General features: G+C 44.2%; 1 protein-coding gene across 1 annotated transcript in view; it reads left to right on the top strand.

Annotated features, from left to right (window-relative positions):
• The first annotated feature begins 5,967 nt into the window (after nt 1–5,967).
• LOC116990297 (proproteinase E-like) overlaps nt 5,968–17,574 on the top strand; it is a 30,432-nt gene continuing 18,825 nt past the window's right edge. The window contains exons 1-7 of the mRNA XM_033047804.1: nt 5,968–6,007; nt 6,712–6,797; nt 8,707–8,804; nt 9,698–9,826; nt 10,040–10,176; nt 11,180–11,322; nt 11,839–11,991. Of these exons, the coding sequence (XP_032903695.1) occupies nt 5,968–6,007; nt 6,712–6,797; nt 8,707–8,804; nt 9,698–9,826; nt 10,040–10,176; nt 11,180–11,322; nt 11,839–11,991 (786 nt within the window). The remainder of the gene's footprint in view (nt 6,008–6,711; nt 6,798–8,706; nt 8,805–9,697; nt 9,827–10,039; nt 10,177–11,179; nt 11,323–11,838; nt 11,992–17,574) is intronic.

The following is a 17,574-nucleotide window of genomic DNA, read 5'->3' as shown; positions in this document are numbered from 1 at the left end:
AATGGGGGGAAAAAAACCTCTTAACTTATGTTATCACCACAATACGTTTCTTATATTTAATTCACAGATCTCTCCTTACAAGGTATCATTTTGAACAACGATGACTCTTATTCGGTCTGAGCCCCATTTCCTGTGCAAAACCCCCAATGTGAATTAGATGAACAACAGCTACTCAGAAGTAGTGGTTAACAAACACATAGTTTGGTTTTCAAATGTCAACAGCTTGAGAGAATTGATGGCCGTTGAATTAGAGTGAAGTATGTGTGAGTGTGCGGATGTAGTGGGTAATCATGCAAATAGCAAGATTCAAGATTCAAGAGAGTTTATTGTCATGTGTCCCAGATAGGGCAATGACATTCTTGCTTTGCTTCAGCACAACAGAATATAGTAGGCATGAGTACAGAACAGATCAGTGTGTCCATATACCATTATATAAATTTATACACACATGAATAAATAAACAGATAAAGTGTAAATTAACAGATAATGGGCTATTAATGTTCAGAGTTTTTTTTTAGTTGAGTTTAATAATAATAATAATAATGGATGGGATTTATATAGCGCCTTTCTAATACTCGGCGCTTTACATCGCATTATTCATTCACTTCTCAGTCACACTCGGTGGTGGTAAGCTACTTCTGTAGCCACAGCTGCCCTGGGGCAGACTGATGGAAGCGTGGCTGCCAATCTGCGCCTACGGCCCCTCCGACCACCACCAATCACTCACACACATTCACACACATTCACACACAGGCAAAGGTGGGTGAAGTGTCTTGCCCAAGGACACAACGACAGTATGCACTCCAAGCGGGATTCGAACCGGCTACCTTCTGGTTGCCAGCCGAACACTTAGCCCATTGTGCCATCTGTCGTCCCTAATAGCCTGATGGCTGTGGGGAAGAGGGCTATTCCTGAACCTGGACGTTGTAGTCTTCAGGCTCCTGTACCTTCTACCTGAAGGTAGCGGGGAGATGAGTGTGTGGCCAGGATGGTGTGGGTCCTTGATGATGCTGGCAGCCTTTTTGAGGCAGCGACTATGATAGATCCCCTCGATGGTAGGGAGGTCAGATCCGATGACGGACTGGGCAGTGTTTACTACTTTTTGTAGTCTTTTCTGCTCCTGGGCGCTCAAGTTGCCGAACCAAGCCACGATGCAACCGGTCCACATGCTCTCTATTGTGCACCTGTAGAAGTTAGAGAGAGTCCTCCTTGACATACCGACTCTCTGTAATCTTCTCAGGAAGTAGAGGCACTGATGTACTTTCTTTATAATTGCATCAGTGTTCACGGACCTGGAGAGGTCTTCAGAGATGTGCACGCCCAGGAATTTGAAGCTCTTGACCCTTTCCACCATCGACCCGTTGATATAAACAGGACTATTCTACCTCTTCCAAAGTCCACAATCAGTTCCTTGGTTTTGCTGATGTTGAGGGCCAGGTTATTGTGCTGGCACCATTTGGTTAGTTGGTCGATCTCTCTTCTATACTCTGACTCGTCCCCATCAGTGATACGTCCCACAGCAGTGGTGTCGTCAGTGAACTTGATGATGGAGTTTGCACTATGACCGGCTACGCAGTCATGAGTATAGAGTGAGTACAGCAGGGAGCTGAGCACGCAGTCTTGAGGTGCTCCCGTGCTGATTGTTATCGAGGCTGACACCTTTCTACCAATTCGAACATTCTGGTCTGTGAATGAGGAAGTCGAGGATCCAATTGCAGATCATATCAATTTATTTTAAAGAAATTGTCATATTTTTACACGGCATGGAAGGAAAGCTAATCAGCCCATTTGGACTATGGCAGCTCTTCAAGTTTAGTTTAATTTAGTTTAGAGATACAGCTCGGAAACAGGACCTACGGCCCATCGAGTCTGTGCCGACCAGCGATCCCCGCACATTAACACTGTCCTACACACACTGGAGACAATTTTCGATTATGCCGAGCCAATTAACCTACAAACCTGTTTGTTTTTGGAGTGTGGTAGGAAACCGGAGTGCCCGTGGAAAACCCACATGGTCACAGGGAGAAGGTACAAAAACCCGTACAGACAGCACCCGTGGTCAGGATCGAACCTGGGTCTCTGGCGCTATAAAGCAGCAACTCTACCGCTGTGCCTCTGAGTCGCCCTATCGTCTCACTGTGTTCCAATTATCTCACTCGTCCACTTATTTTTCTGTTACCAGTTCTCTCCCACATTCCCATCAACTCTCCCCCCAGGTGATTCTCATAGTGCCACAAATTCACAAGTTATAGGAATAGAATTCGGCCATTCAGCTTATCTAATCCCCCCATTATCCCCTAATCCCATTATCCTGCCTTCTCCCCATAACCCCTTTGACACTCATTCTAATCAAGAATTTGTCTGTCACTGCCTTCACAATATCCACTGACTTGGCCTCCCCAGTCCCCCTGTGGCAATGAGTTCCACAGATTTACCATCCCCTGGCTAAAGAAGTTCCTCCTCACCTCCTTTATAAAAGAGCGCCCTTTAATTCTGGTCCTATACTCTCCCACCAGTGGTGACATCCTTTCCACATCCACTCTATTTATGCCTTTCATTATTCTGTAAGTTTCAATGAGGTCCCCCCTCAATCTTCTAAACTCCAGCGAGTAGAGGCTCAGCTAAATTTGAAGGAGCTCTTACTTTCCCCATTGTTTCCTAACAACCATCGACTGGGGTGCCACGTGTAGTCACATTTCACTGTCACAGGGTGAATGCATTACAGCAGCTCGGAGTGACACAGTGGTCTGCGGTAGAGTTGCTGCCTTACCGACCAGAGACCTGGGTTCAATCCAGACTACGGGTGCTTTCTGCACAGAGTTTGTACGTTCTCCTTGTGACCTATGTGGGTTTTCTCCGGGAATTGCAGTTTCCTCCCACATTCCAAAGATGTATATGTTTGTAGGTTAATTGGCTTCGGTAAAATCGTAAATTGTCCCGAGTGTGTGTAGGATAGTGTTTGTGTGGGGGTTTTGCGGGTCGATGCGGACTCAGTGGGCCCAAGGGCCTATTTCCGTGCTGTATCTCTAAACTAAACTAAACTAAACTAAACTAAACTAAACTAAAGCAGTTCACTAGGACTTGGGAAATGGCTGAATCGACTTTAACTGAACATCAGCTGAACCGTGGTGGATTCAGATGGAATGGAACTTCTTCCAGAGTACAGGTATTCCTGCTTGATCTGAGAGAGCACAGTCCTGACTAACACAGTGTGATTGTCCATGAGGAGCCATGCAGAGCCAAGCCCACCACAGACAGGCATCATCCCATCATCATACGCATGATCTCTCCTTATGTATGTGGGTGTGGTTGGTGGGGCCCTGGAAAGGATTTGAGGTTAAATACTGACAGTGGCGGTCATGTTGAAAGCCTCCGGAGATCTGGCTAGCTGTTCCAGCAGCCAATCTGGATGCCCTGAGGCTGGTGCCACTCTAAAGCCAGATCACCCTGCTTCTCCCCTCTTTGTTAACTGCCTGCTGACCGCCTGTAATTGAACCTCTTCTTCTTGTGTATGGTGTGCACAGTCTAAAGTTGTAGAAAACTTGTTCCATTTGATCTTATTTCATTGTGCACGCCAGGTTGATTGCATTCGTCGAAACAGGGTGGACCACGTGCAGGTTGTAATCTCTCATCCCCTGTATTTGATGAAAGCAGGGTGGTAGATGCATCCATAAGCACTTTGGAAAAGCACTTGCTAAGGTCCTGCATAGTAGGCTCGTCTGGAGGATCACTGCAAACAAGATCCAAGGCTGATAGAGGTATACAAAATTATAAGAGGCATAGGTAGGATAGTTAGTCAGAATCTTTTCCCATTGTAAGAATATCAGTGGAGGAAGTAGCTGTTACATTTCTTGGATAAATCTAAATGTGCAGGTGTGTTCTGTTGTTTTCCATCCCACATTTTTCTCCTTCATTGACAACATTGCGGTCTCTCTGCACATTTATTTGATTTAATTGTATACTTTAGATAGGAGGTGTTTTTTAATCATTACATAATAACCTTGGTGAGAAGGAAAGTTTCAATGGGAGCTTTTCAGTGTTATTACATAATCATAATACTGTAAGCTATTCTTTCAGATTTGAGTTTCTTACAGCTATCGTGCCTCTTCACAGGATACACAAGATGCTGCAGATACTGGAATCAGGAACATAAAACAAACTGCTGCAGGTTGCGCATCTGTGGGAAGGAATGGTTGACGTTTCAGGTCGAGACCCTACATCAGGGTCTCCTGTCAGAAAGCGACAGATTTGGTCCTGAGTGGACAAACTAGACCGACGCTTCTGTGCAATTTGATAGGGATCGGTACTCATAGAGTCATAGAGTCACGGCGGCGCAGCGGTAGAGTTGCTGCCTTACAGCGAATGCAGCGCCGGAGACCTGGGTTTGCTCCCGCCTACGGATGTTGTCTGTATGGAGTTTGTACATTCTTCCCGTGACTTGCGTGGGTTTTCTCCGAGATCTTCGGTTTCCTCCCACACTCCAAAGATGTCCAGGTTTGCAGGTTAATTGGCTTGGTATAAATGTAAAAATTATCCCTCATGGGTGTAGGATAGTGTTAATGTGCAGGGATCGCTGGTCGGCACGGACCTGGTGGGCCGAAGGGCCTGTTTCCGCACTGTATCTCTAAAACTAAAAAACTAAAACTAAAAAAAACGAAAACAGGCCCTTTGGCCCAAATTGCCTACATAGGTCACCATATCCCAGCTATACTAGTCTCACCTGCCTGTGTTTGGTCCATATCCCTCCAAACCTGCCCTACCCATATACCTGTCTAACTATTTCTTAAACATTGGGATAGTCCCAGCCTCAACTACCTCCTCTGGCAGCTTGTTCCATACACCCACCACCCTTTGTGTGAAAAAGTGACCCCTCAGGTTCCTATTAAATCTTTTCCCCATCACCTTAAATCTATGTCCTTTGGTGTCCTTTGCTGTTGTATATATCTTTGGTTATATGTTATATTTAGATCCAATACTCCTGTCCGTTAGTGTAAATGATATGATCCTGGAAGAAACAGGAACTATTTGATGGCTTGCATCCGGAGGATATTAACCTGAGTGGCTTTGGAACTCCCTCTCTGCAAAGTATCAATACCTTCAAGTGAAAACTTGGGAGAAAGTGACCAGGTCTGGAATTAAAAAAAAAAAAACTATTATCACATACAACTTTAATTTAGTCTCAACATATAAAGATCATCATATCTCACATAAGTCAATCTTCCTTCCAGTGGCAAGGCCACCAGCACAATCAAGGACGAGTCTCACCCCGGCCACTCCCTCTTCCCCCCCTCTCCCATCGGGCAAGAGGTATAAATGTGGGAAAACGCACACCTCCAGATTCAGGGATAGTTTCTTCCCAGCTGTTATCAGGCAACTGCACCATCCTAGTAACAACTAGAGAGCAGTCCTGAGCTACTATCTACCTCCTTGGAGACCGTCAGGCTATCTTTAATCGGACTTAACTGGACTTTATCTTGCACGAAACATTATCCCATTTATCTTGTATCAGTACACTGCCGATGGCCCGAGTGTAATCATGTATTGTCTTTCCGCTGACTGGTTAGCATGCAACAAAAGCTTTTCACTGTACCTCGGTACACGTGACAATAAACTAAACTAAACTGAACAAAATTAAAATGTTAAACCAATCTAACATTTTTAGAAGTTCACAAATAAGCAAATCCTTTGACCAATTTGAACGAGGCATTTTTTCCTCAGCTTGGCTCATCTTCAGTCGTTCAGTGAAAGAACGAAGATACCTTGTTCGGAGTTTTACGCACTACTCAAAAACAGTGCAACCTTGGTGCAAATCTGAAGTGTCATCGTGTCAAAGTATACGATGATTAAATGCTTCTCCCCATTTTCAAAGCTTGTTTTCAAAGTCTGGGAAAGTAATGATTGACTTTGCGTTGCCTTTGTTGATATAAAATGCCCAAAACGCTCACGTTTCGCCAGTGCCTGAGTACGATGATGGAAGCCCTCCTCATCCTCCTGCTTGTGGCGGGTGGTAAGTTAATTGATGTTCAAGATAGTAAATCTTCTTAAATATGCCATATATATATATATACTGTATATTAAGGAAGCACAGTGGCGCAGCTAGTAGAGCTGTTGCCTCACAGTGCCAGAGATCCGGGTTCAATCCTGACCTTAGGTAGTGTCTGTATGGAGTTTGCATGTGATCCCTGTCACCGCATTGATTTCCTACGGGCTCTGATTTCTTCCCACTTCCCAAAGACATGCAGGTTTGTTCAGGTTAATTGGCTTCTGTAAATTTGCCCCTAGTGAATAGGGAGGGGAGGAGAAAGTGGGATAACATGGAACTAGTGTGATCCAGTGAGAATGGTCCCTACCCTGAAATGTCACCAATTAACGTTCTGGTGAGGGTGGTGAACCTGTGGAATTCTTTGCCACAGACAGCTGTGGAGGCCAAGTCTTTGGGCATTTTAAAGCAGATCGACAGGTTCTTGACTAATAAGGATGTCAAAGGTTATGGGGAGAAGGCAAAAAAATGGGATTGAGAGATCAGCCATGATTAAAAAATAGATCAGCCATGATTGAATGGCAGAGTACACTCGATTGGGCCGAATGGCCTAATTCTTCTCCTATGACTTATAAAATATGTTGTATAATTATTTAAGGTCACTTACTGTCCTTCAATTAGTAATGTATTTCAGAGTCAGGTATTAAAGGGACAAACATTTGTCTTTTCAGCCAATGCCTGTGGAAATCCCACCTATCTTCCATACACCAGGGTAGTCAATGGAATCAATGCAAGACCATATAGCTGGCCCTGGCAGGTGAGTTACAAACTGAACACATCGCAGATAGAAAAAAAGACCAATATTAGCTTTCTCTGGGACCTGCATTCATACTTCCCTGCTATTCAGTGGAGACCACTGGACTATCTTCAATCAGAATTTACTGAATGAAAATTTTGCACTAAATGTTATTCCCTTTATCCTGTATCTGTACACTGTGGACGGCTCGATTGTAATCATGTATAGTCTTTCCTCTGACTGGTTCGCTCGCAACAAACCCTCGGTACACGTGCCAATAAGCTGAACTAAACTAAAGTTCAATGTGACCATCCAACCTCAGCTGCAAGTGTTGAATGATACAGCAGTCACTGTCCATCCCCCATCAAATTGAGAGACACAAATTTTAAAGGAGATGAGAAGGGCACGTGTTTACACAGAGAGTGTGCCTGGGTTATAAAACCAGACAATTTCCCTGAGCCTGATAGTACGAGAGCCTTCAGACTGAAGAAATATAAAAACATAGAAAATAGGTGCAGGAGTATGCCAATCGGCCCTTCGCGCCAGCACCGCCATTCAATCTGATCATGGTTGATCATCCAAAAACAGTACCCCGTTCCGGCTTTTTCCCCATATCCCTTGATTCCCTTAGCCCTAAGAGCTAAATCTAACTCTCTACTGAACACATCCAGTGAATTGGTCTCCACTGTCTTCTGCGGCAGGGAGTTCCACAAATTCACAACTCTTTGGGTGAAAACATTTTTCCTCATCTCAGTCCTAAATGGCCTACCCCTTATTCGTAAACTGTGACCCCTGGTTCTGGACACCCCCAGAACATTTTGGGAACATCAGGAACATTTTTCCTGCATCTACCCTGTCTAATCCTTTAAGAATTTAATATGTTTCTATAAGATATCCTCTCATCCTTCTAAATTCCAGCAAATACAAGCCCAGTCGACCCATTCTTTCATCATACTGTATGTCAGTCACGCCATCCCAGGAATAAACCTGGTGAACCTACACTGCACTCCCTCAATAGCAAGAATGTCCTTACTCAAATTAGGAGACCAAAATTGCACACGATACTCCAGGTGCGGTCTCATCAGGGCCCTGTTCAACTGCAGTTGGACCTCCTTGCTCCTAAACTCAAATCCTCTTGCAATGGCCAACATGCCTTTTGCTTTCTTCACTGCCTGATGTACCTGCATGCTTACTTACTAGATGGAAAAGTGAGAGCTGAGGCCAAAGAGTTTGTAAAGGAACAGACAGGTTAGGAAGTGTAGGAAGGTGCTGCAGAAGCTGGTTTATACCGAAGATAGACACAAAGTGCTGGAGTAACTCAGTGGGTCAGGGAGCATCCCTGGAGAAAATGCACGGGTGACGTTTCAGGTCGGAACCCTTCTTCAGACCCTGACCCTGAAGAAGGGATCTGACATGAAACGTCACCCATCCATTTTCTCCAGAGGCAGGTTAAGAAAATGGCCGAGAAGGTAGAACATAGAGAAGTCAGAGAAGGATGCCTGTAAACTTTGGATCTTTAAACATTGAGATATACAAAGCTGAAACAATAAGGTTTTAGGACATAGGAAGGATTTGTGATCAAAGAGGCAAATGGTTTTGAAACACAGGATCATCCACAACCTCACTGAATTGCAGTCAGTTCCAAGAACCATAAAGGTTTAATCCCTTGTCTGCTGCTTATGTGTTAATCGGATTTACAAGCCACTGTCTGAAGTTGTTGAACCCAGTACTGAGGGCGAAGATTGCAGTGTGCCTAATCAAAGGAAGAGTTGGTCTTCATTATATTTTGTTATGCTGAAGGAACAGCACCTCATGTTTAATTCAGATTGCCAATCTCTGTAATATTTTGCTTTCGTATTAGTCTGTTGGCTTATTAATACTTCTCTCCCGTTCTCCCATTCTAGGATAACTTGCTCTGTTTTGTTATTAGGTTTCCTTGGAAGTGAATAGGGGGACGTATTATTCCCACACCTGTGGAGGAAGCCTCATTGACAGTAACTGGGTGGTAACTGCAGGTCACTGCATCAGGTAAGTACTTACTTCGAGTGATAAAAAATCGCAAAATGCTGTTCCCACTGTCGGCTTCTCCCAGTGTCGTAGAGGGACACAGTATGGGAACAGGCCCTTTGGCCTATCAAGGCCATGCTAACCTTCGAGTACCCTTTTTAACATGAATCTTCCCAATCCATTTTATCCTCCCCAAATTTCAATCAACTTCCCCAGATTCTACCGCACACTCGGGCAATGTGCAGCATCCAAATAACTACTGCCCTATAGAATTTTGGACTGTGGGAGGGAACTGGGGGAAACCCACATGGTTATAAGTAGAGCGTGCAAACTCCACACGGCCAGCACCGGACGTCATTATCGAACCCACTTCACTGGAGCTCCAATAGTTGCTACACTATGCCACCAACACGTTACTGTTCTGACAGCTCACACTTCAGTTACAATATAAATGAAGTTTATTGGCAATAGAAACATCTACTGATCTAGGTATGTGTGAGGCCCCTTCTACAGTAGCAAACTTCTCTCTCTCTGTGCCATTCTCACTACACCAAGGGAAGTGAGGATGAAAAGTACCCTTTCACGTTTAATGCAAGCTTCCATTCAGGTCATATAAAAGTCAGGGGGGGGGGGCAGTTCCTCCCACCACGGGTACCATGTAATCCCGTGCTACCTGCTCCATGGTCAGATAGTCGGCGACTAAACCGTCTCCCTCACCTGGTTTGCCTCGTGAGGAGGGGGCTGTGGACCCTCAGCGGGACCAAAAACAAGACCTGTCAAAGGGCTGATGAACTCCTAGTGAGCCAACGGCCATCCACACTTCAGTTGAAGTTGCGATCACTGTCGTACATAGCATTGTAAGGCACTGTGCCCATTGATGTTTTCAAGCGTTAACTGTGTATCTTTTTTTAAAGCTCAGGCCGCTCTTACCGTGTGGTACTTGGTGAGTACAACAGGAGCATGGATGAAGGTCCAGAAGAGGTGATAGATGCAGCAAAGATCTTTGTTCACCCTCAGTGGGAGCCTAGCTGCCTGGCCTGCGGGTAAGATGCTTAAATTGCTGTGCCTGCATTATTGGTTGAAGCGCTTTGCAGGTGTAACACTGGCAAGAATCGAGGACTCTCTCATTGGGACCAAACACCAGGGGGCAGTCCGTTACATCTATTAAATTGAATCTTGCTTTAAATTAAGCGTTGACATTGTAAATTATCAATTATTACCCGGCAACTTTCTGAAACGTTCTTGTCTTGTCTTAGGAATGACATTGCTCTTATCAAACTTACAAAACCGGCAACTCTGAGTGACAAGGTCAAGCCAGCTTGTATTCCTCCAGCCGGTGAGATATTTGAAAATGGCTTTCCCTGCTTCGTCACTGGATGGGGCAGACTCTACAGTAAGTAATCCACAGTTCAATTGAAGTCTCTGTGCTACTTTACCTGTTGGAACAGATCCTTCCATCATGGGTTCTTCCTTTGGCAGATACACTGGCATTGATTTATTTGGTGAAAGGGCTATGCAACGGTTGTTCCTGCTGTACATTCAAAGATTCAATGATTCAATGATACTTATGTCCCTCGGCTCAAGTGAACTTCTTTGCTTTTGCATACAATACACAAAGTATACAAAAAGTTGCCCCTGTTTTTTGAGCTAAAGCAACAAAATTATTCATTAGAGCCACGTTGTCCTTCATCATTGTTGGTGGCCTCCCTGCTGGTTTCCTCTATGTTCTTGGTCCCCCCCCCCCCCCCGGTCGCTCCTTCTACTTGGTGCTTCCCCCCCCCTTCCCACCCACCGGTTACAAACTGTATCCTCTTTGTTCTGATCTCGCTGCATTTATCTAAAGACCATTAAATTCCAATTTTATGTCATTCTTTCCTGTTTGTCGTCTTTCACCATTGCTGTCTTCCACCTTCTTGCCCAATGAAGTCAATTGAGTTTTCGATTGCCGTTATTTATAGGGAAGATGCCTCCTGCGGACTAAACCCATTCCCAATGTGAAATGCAGTGTCCCACTTCCCAACAGTTGCTCCCCTTACAAGATCAACTAAGACTCACATGGTCAAAGGAATTTGGGGCTTGATTGCCATTTGCTCCCTGTACTTGGAAGTTCAGTGCAGAGGTTGGCCGATTAACATTCAGCAAACATTATGTGTTAAATATATATTATCTTAAGCCTAATGCATAATTATTGTTGGGTGCCATATTTAACAGATGAATATTAGTATATGCACAGGATGATATTTTGAAATTGAAGCACCCTAGTTTTTGAGAAACAGGATTTTTCACCTACCCTGTGAAACATCTTTTACACACCAACTGGTGTGATGTGAGAGTTGCTATTTCTCTCAGGTTGTGTCTTCCAATGAATGCATGTTTGTGCACCTACAATTTTATAGCCGGTGGCCCCACTGCAGCAGAGTTGCAACAAGCACTACTGCCAATTGTTGACCATCAGACGTGCAAGCAAGTTGACTGGTGGGGGAACAGTGTGAGAACTACCATGGTTTGTGCCGGAGGGTATGAGAAGTCTGGCTGTAACGTAAGTAACTTGCACACACGTCAACTTTGAATGCTTTGTGTTTTATGAGAAAATGCTATGCAGATCCGGGAAACTAATCCTCTTAAAACTTTAGACAAGCACTCTTACTGAAACGTACATGATCCTACGCAGAGCGTGGCAGGGTAAATGGTTACGTTTCCACTCATGGGAGAACGTTGAAAGTGAGAACGTGGTTACAAGCAGGGGGTGGTTATTTGAGACGAAGGAATGTTCTCACAGAAGGTGGTGAAAATCTGGAATTCTCTGACCCAGAAGAGTTGTATAGGTTGGATCACTGGAGGCATTGAAAGAGGTGATAGGTAGATTCTTCAAAGATTGGGGAATTGAGGGGCATGGGAATGTGAAGAGAGGAGTTGAGACCAGGGGCAGATCAGCCATGATCATATTGAATGATGGAACATGATGGACGGTGTACCCTCACTCCTATTGGCCGAAGGACAAAAACAATCATCCTTAGCATTGCTACTGGCTTAATGTATTCTTTATTTAATTTAGGGAGACTCTGGTGGCCCTTTGAATTGCCAAGGCGCTGAAGGATTGTGGTACGTTTTTGGTGTAGTCAGCTTCGGGTCAAGTAGAGGTTGCAACACCCCTCAAAAACCCACAGTCTTCACCCGGGTGTCTGCTTTCAACTCTTGGATAGCTTCGGTAAGTAAAATTCCACGCAAAACTGGTGCTGTGCGTTTTGGATTTGTATATCTCACAGCAATCTTCATCCAATACAAATGTTAAATGGCAAAGATTGAAGGAGGGGAATCGATCGGGTAGATGCACAGAGTCTCTTGCTCAGAGTTGGTGAATGGAGAACCAGAGGGCATGGGTTTAATAGACAATAGACAATAAACAATAGGTGCACCAGTAGGCCAAGGGGGGACGATTTTATAGGAAGCTGAGGGGTAACTTTTTCACGCACAGTGTGCTGGATGTATTGAACGAGCAGCCAGAGGAGGGAGTTGAGGCAAGAACTATCGCAACATTTAAGAAGCTGTTAGACAGGTGCGTGGATAGGACAGGTTTAGAGGGAAATGGGACAAACACAGGCCAGTGGGACTAGTGTAAATGGGACATGTTGGTCGGTGTGGGAAACTTGGCCAAAGTGCCTGTCTCCACACTGTATGACTCCATGAGACAATTTCATCCTGTGTAAATCTTTTGAAATTTTATGTTGACACCCAATTATCTCCAAGTATGTTTAAAAGCTGGATTCTGGACAACAACGTTATACGATATATTTAGTAGTGCAGAACCATTACAACAGTTTCATGCTTCCAAGAACTATAATTTTTAATGGGTACATGTCTCACAGTGCCAAAAAATATACAGAGGCATGAAATACTTAATAAGTAATGCTATGAAACTGGAACAGCTTATCATTTAGATTATGATTTTTCTTTCCTTTTGTGGAGTTGGATTGGTTTTGAAAAATACTGTAATTCACTGTAGAATTTAAAGCATTTATTTGAATTGTACATTTATTCAAATTTACAAAATTTACTGTAAATTGTTTGCTGTTCAATTTTTGTCCAAATTAATTTGAGTTTAAACACTAAATGGGATCTGGTTATTTTAACACATTTCACTTGTGAATCAATGGGAGAAAGATTGTGTGAATAACTCAATTTGTGTTAGTAATGAACAGAATGTTTGGTATGCTCGGTATCTTCTGGTCAACGTCAATAGCTTTGGTTTTAGTTTTAGTTTTAGAGAAACAGGCCCTTCAGTCCACTGGGTCCGCGCCGACCAGCGATCACCGCACATTAACACTATCCTACACCCTACTAGGGTCAAATTTTACATTTACCAAGCCAATTACCCTATAAACCTGTGGGAGGAAACCGAAGATCTTGGAGAAAACCCACGCAGATCACGGGGAGACGCACAAACTCCGTATAGACAGCACCCGTAGTCGGGATCGAACCCGGGTCTCCGGCGCTGCATTCGCAGTAAGGCAGCAGCTCTACCGCTGCGCCACCGTGACCGCCCGTCCGCTCCTCTAGATATTGCCTTGATAAGTCGTAGAATCACAGCGCATGAGTGTGCCTCTTTGAGAATGATCTTAGATACTAGAGGTGGCAAAGTCCTAAAAGAGAGGTTCCAAATAAACGCAGAGGCACCAAATCCACAATGATAATGGCACGTCGTCCAAGTAGACCAGTCTGAACGTCTGGATCCCACCAGGGAGCGGACACATCATGACGAGAATTATGATGAACAAGATAGGGAGCTAAAAGACAATAGTTGCATCGTTGGTCAAGCTAGGTTTCCAATGCCAGCATTGCTGCTGTGGAGAACTGCCACTCAAAAGGGACATATTATTCTACAGTATCTAGCAAAAGGATTGCCTGCCAGTTATGCTCATCTCCTCTCATTCAGATCTACAGACTTTGTTGAATCCAAAGGTATAATGGTGAATACTTTTTGCCAGCTGACACTCACATATGCTCTTAACATCCGTGCCGATTATGAATTTATCCCCATTAGTTCTTTCCACGAGGATGCCGAGAGAAATGAAAGTTCGGGTGCCCATAAGACCATTGGACATAGGAGCAGAATGAGGCAATTTGGCCCATCGAGTCTACTCTGCCATTCAGTCATGTCTGATCCATCTCTCTCGCACAACCCCATTCTCCTGCCTTCTCCCCATAACCTTGATGCTTTAATAATCAAGAACCTGTCGATCTCCGCTTTAAAAATACCCAATGTCTTGGCCTCCACTGCTGTCTGTGAAAATGATTTCCACAGATTCACCACTCCCTTGCTAAAGAAACTCCTCCTCATCTCCATTCTAAATGTACATCCTTTTATTCTGAGCCTGGGCCGTCTGGTTCTGGACTCTCCCATCACTGGAAACATCATTTCCACGTTCACTCTATCCAGGCCTTTATCCAGACTGTAGGCAGCAGCTCAGGTCAATGCCTCAACTGTATCATGGCCCAAGCTGAGTAGAGGTAACTTGTGCTGCAAATTGCTGTTCTGAGCATATCTTACAATTACTCCTAATATCTCTCCTTATGTCTTTCTTTTCAGACAATGGCCAGTAATTGACAGGTGGGACTCCAGTAATTGAACATCTCCTGACCAGTAACTTTGAACTGAATAAACAGTCTAATGGACATTGAACTTGAACGTTGTGGTTATTTTATCCCTGGAAAATATCTTGTTGCCTATCCATAATACCATCCTCATGATTCCGAAGAGTTTATTTCAAATCAATACAGTTCAAATTGGGCTGGAAGTACTCAGGGGGTCAGGTGCCGTCTGTGGGGAGTGAAACAGAGCTATATTTCAGTCTGGGACATGCATCTCTTTCCACTGTTAGGGGGTGACCCGCTGAGTGTTTCCAGCATCTTCATCCTTGTTTCAGCTTGTTTTTTTTGTCATTTTTATCGATTATATTTCAATGACTGATATTTCTGGACAATCCAACACGATGCCAGTGCCTTGTCCTCAAATCAGTCCTCTCCACAACAACATTTTAGTGCCGATATTTTTCCAGAGACTCAATTTTGTCATTTCCGCAAGCTCTTGGAATGTGCAAATGAATATATCCAAGCTTCACACAACTTGGGTCAGCAGTAGAAACAAAAACTGCAGATGCTGGTTTATATAAAAGGACACAAAGTGCTGGAATGACTCAGCTGGTCAGACAACATCGCTGGGGAACATGGATCGGTGACATTTCTGGGCAGGATCCTTTTTCAGACTGAATGTTGGAGGGGAACGGGGGGGGGGGGGGAGTAGTGGAGGGGGGGGGGGAGAGGGGTTGGGGAGGGAGAGAAGGAAGCTGGGAGAGAGTTGAGGCAGGATGAAGCATGACCACAGGTGAGGGATACTTTTGATAGGCACATGTTGGAATAAAGGCCAAAGATTAAAGCAGAGGGTGTGAGACAGACTGATTGAAGAGTTGCAAATTATGAAGCCGGAGGAAGGAATGAAAGGGGAGGAGAGATATAGGTGCAAATTCAGATGGGGCACAGGGGAGGAGGGTAAGTAAGGGTGCGGGGGAGAATGTGGGAGAGGTTGTTGTTAGACGTTACCTAAAATTGGAGAATTCTATGGTCATACCATTGGTTGTAAGCTACCCATGCTCCCAAATATGAGGACCTGTTCCTTCAGTTTGCGTGCGGCTTCACTCTAGCAACGGAGAAAACCCAGAACAGAAAGTTTCAATGTGGGAATGGGAAGAGGATTTAAAATGGTTAGCAAACGAGAGATCCAGTTGGCCTTAGCGACCAAGTGCAAGTGTTCAACGAACGGCCGCTGAGTCTATGCTTGGTCCGGTCCGATAAACAAGAAGCCACATCATTGAAGCCAAGCCAACTTAGGCAATCCACCAGGAGATAAACGTTAGCAATATCATTGGGGACAGGCAATAGTAGTTGTTGAAACATAGAAACATAGAAACATAGAAATTAGGTGCAGGAGTAGGCCATTCGGCCCTTCGAGCCTGCACCGCCATTCAATATGATCATGGCTGATCATCCAACTCAGTATCCCGTACCTGCCTTCTCTCCATACCCTCTGATCCCCTTAGCCACAAGGGCCACATCTAACTCCCTCTTAAATATAGCCAATGAACTGGCCTCGACTACCCTCTGTGGCAGAGAGTTCCAGAGATTCACCACTCTCTGTGTGAAAAAAGTTCTTCTCATCTCGAACAGTCCCAAACAGGCTGATAATGAAAAGCGCAATAAAGTGAAAACTCATTGATAAAGAAACAAGGTAAGCAGGAAACTTTGAAGCATTAGCTTGAGAACCCAGAACCTTTTCAAACACTAAATATCCAAGCAAGGAGCAGCCCCAAGTTAGCCAAGTTTAGATGCTCTCAAATCTAAACAACTTTCTGTCACGTGACATGAGAATGCACACGAGTAAACAGGCTTTCATTAGAAACTCAAGGTTTAATGTTGTCACATGTACTGAGATACACTGACATTCGCTTGGCCAGGCTTGGGCTTTATCATGAAACTTTAGAAAAACTGTGCTATTCATGATTTTTACAAAACTCTGCTTTTCAAGGTCAACACTGCTATGCTTTGAATTAATCTCAGGAGCTGACATTTTCTCATTGTTAGAAGCTCTTTTCATTAACAAACTTTGCAAATCCATGCATAGCATACTTACCAACACTTATAATCAAGTACACTGCCAGATATTTATAATCAGAACAATATGGAGAATCAGGACTACTCGATAAAATCAGAAGGACACTTAATCTCATTCTGATTCAATGGGATACTTAGGCAACAGCTGGCAATGGTCAAAATACATTCAGCTTTTTATTCTCAGTGGAAATTGAAGCCAAGTCCATTTGGCGTATTGATTTTGTGCAATTAGAGACCTGATGTCCTGATTGCTACCCTCAAGTCTGACTGTTCCACAAAGTTGACGCAAATGCATCATTGGAGAAATGGACATTGGAGAATGGCAATGATGAGCTTCAAGCCATGATCTTTCTCTCCCCTCTGGAGACATTCGCCAAGTAATGAGTCAATTGTTGACATTTCTCAAAGCAGCAAGACATGCAGTGTGGATGACCTGGTGCTTTGAATCTTGCTGTTACTTTGTAAAATTTAGATGATCTTCACATCTCCAAAGTATTTGTAGATCATTGGTTCCTGGCTGGTTACTGAAAGATAGCTGTCCACTTGCTAATAGTTGCATCGATAAAGGAGAATGTGAAGGAGCATGGTATAGGAGGTAGCATGAGGGAGGGCATTGAAACGGAAGCTCATTCAACAGAATGCATCTCAAGATGGAACGGAGAGCTTGGAACTTTCCAATCACTGTTGGCGTGGGAGTTTACTGCTGCTTTTGAATAATATTCTTCCTCGAGGGTAATTGTGATGTGAGAGCAAGTTTGTTGCTGCCTTCCTTTTGTCTGCTGGTACCAAACATGGTGCTGCCTGACTCCAATCAAACCCCGTTCTGGCGTAGTCGGGAGGATTTGATGAAAATGTGGAGAGTCAGAACATGAGACCGTTCAGGTCCCAAGATGAGCGGACAATTCTGGTGTTTATGTTAATTGGGTGAATATGTAAAGCGAATGGGGACCACCTAGGTATTGGGAGAGTTTAGTTTTGATTAGTTTGGAGATATAGCGTGGAAACAGGCCCTTCAGCCCACCGAGTCCCCACCGACCAGCGATCCCTGCACATTAACACCATCCTACACACACCAGGGACAATTTACACATGCACCAAGCCAATTAACCTACATACCTGTACGTCT

This window comes from Amblyraja radiata, chromosome 31, assembly GCF_010909765.2.
Source record: "Amblyraja radiata isolate CabotCenter1 chromosome 31, sAmbRad1.1.pri, whole genome shotgun sequence".
NCBI lineage: Eukaryota > Metazoa > Chordata > Chondrichthyes > Rajiformes > Rajidae > Amblyraja > Amblyraja radiata.
Note: the sequence above shows the minus strand (reverse complement) of the source record. Positions and strands in the feature narration are given on the sequence as shown.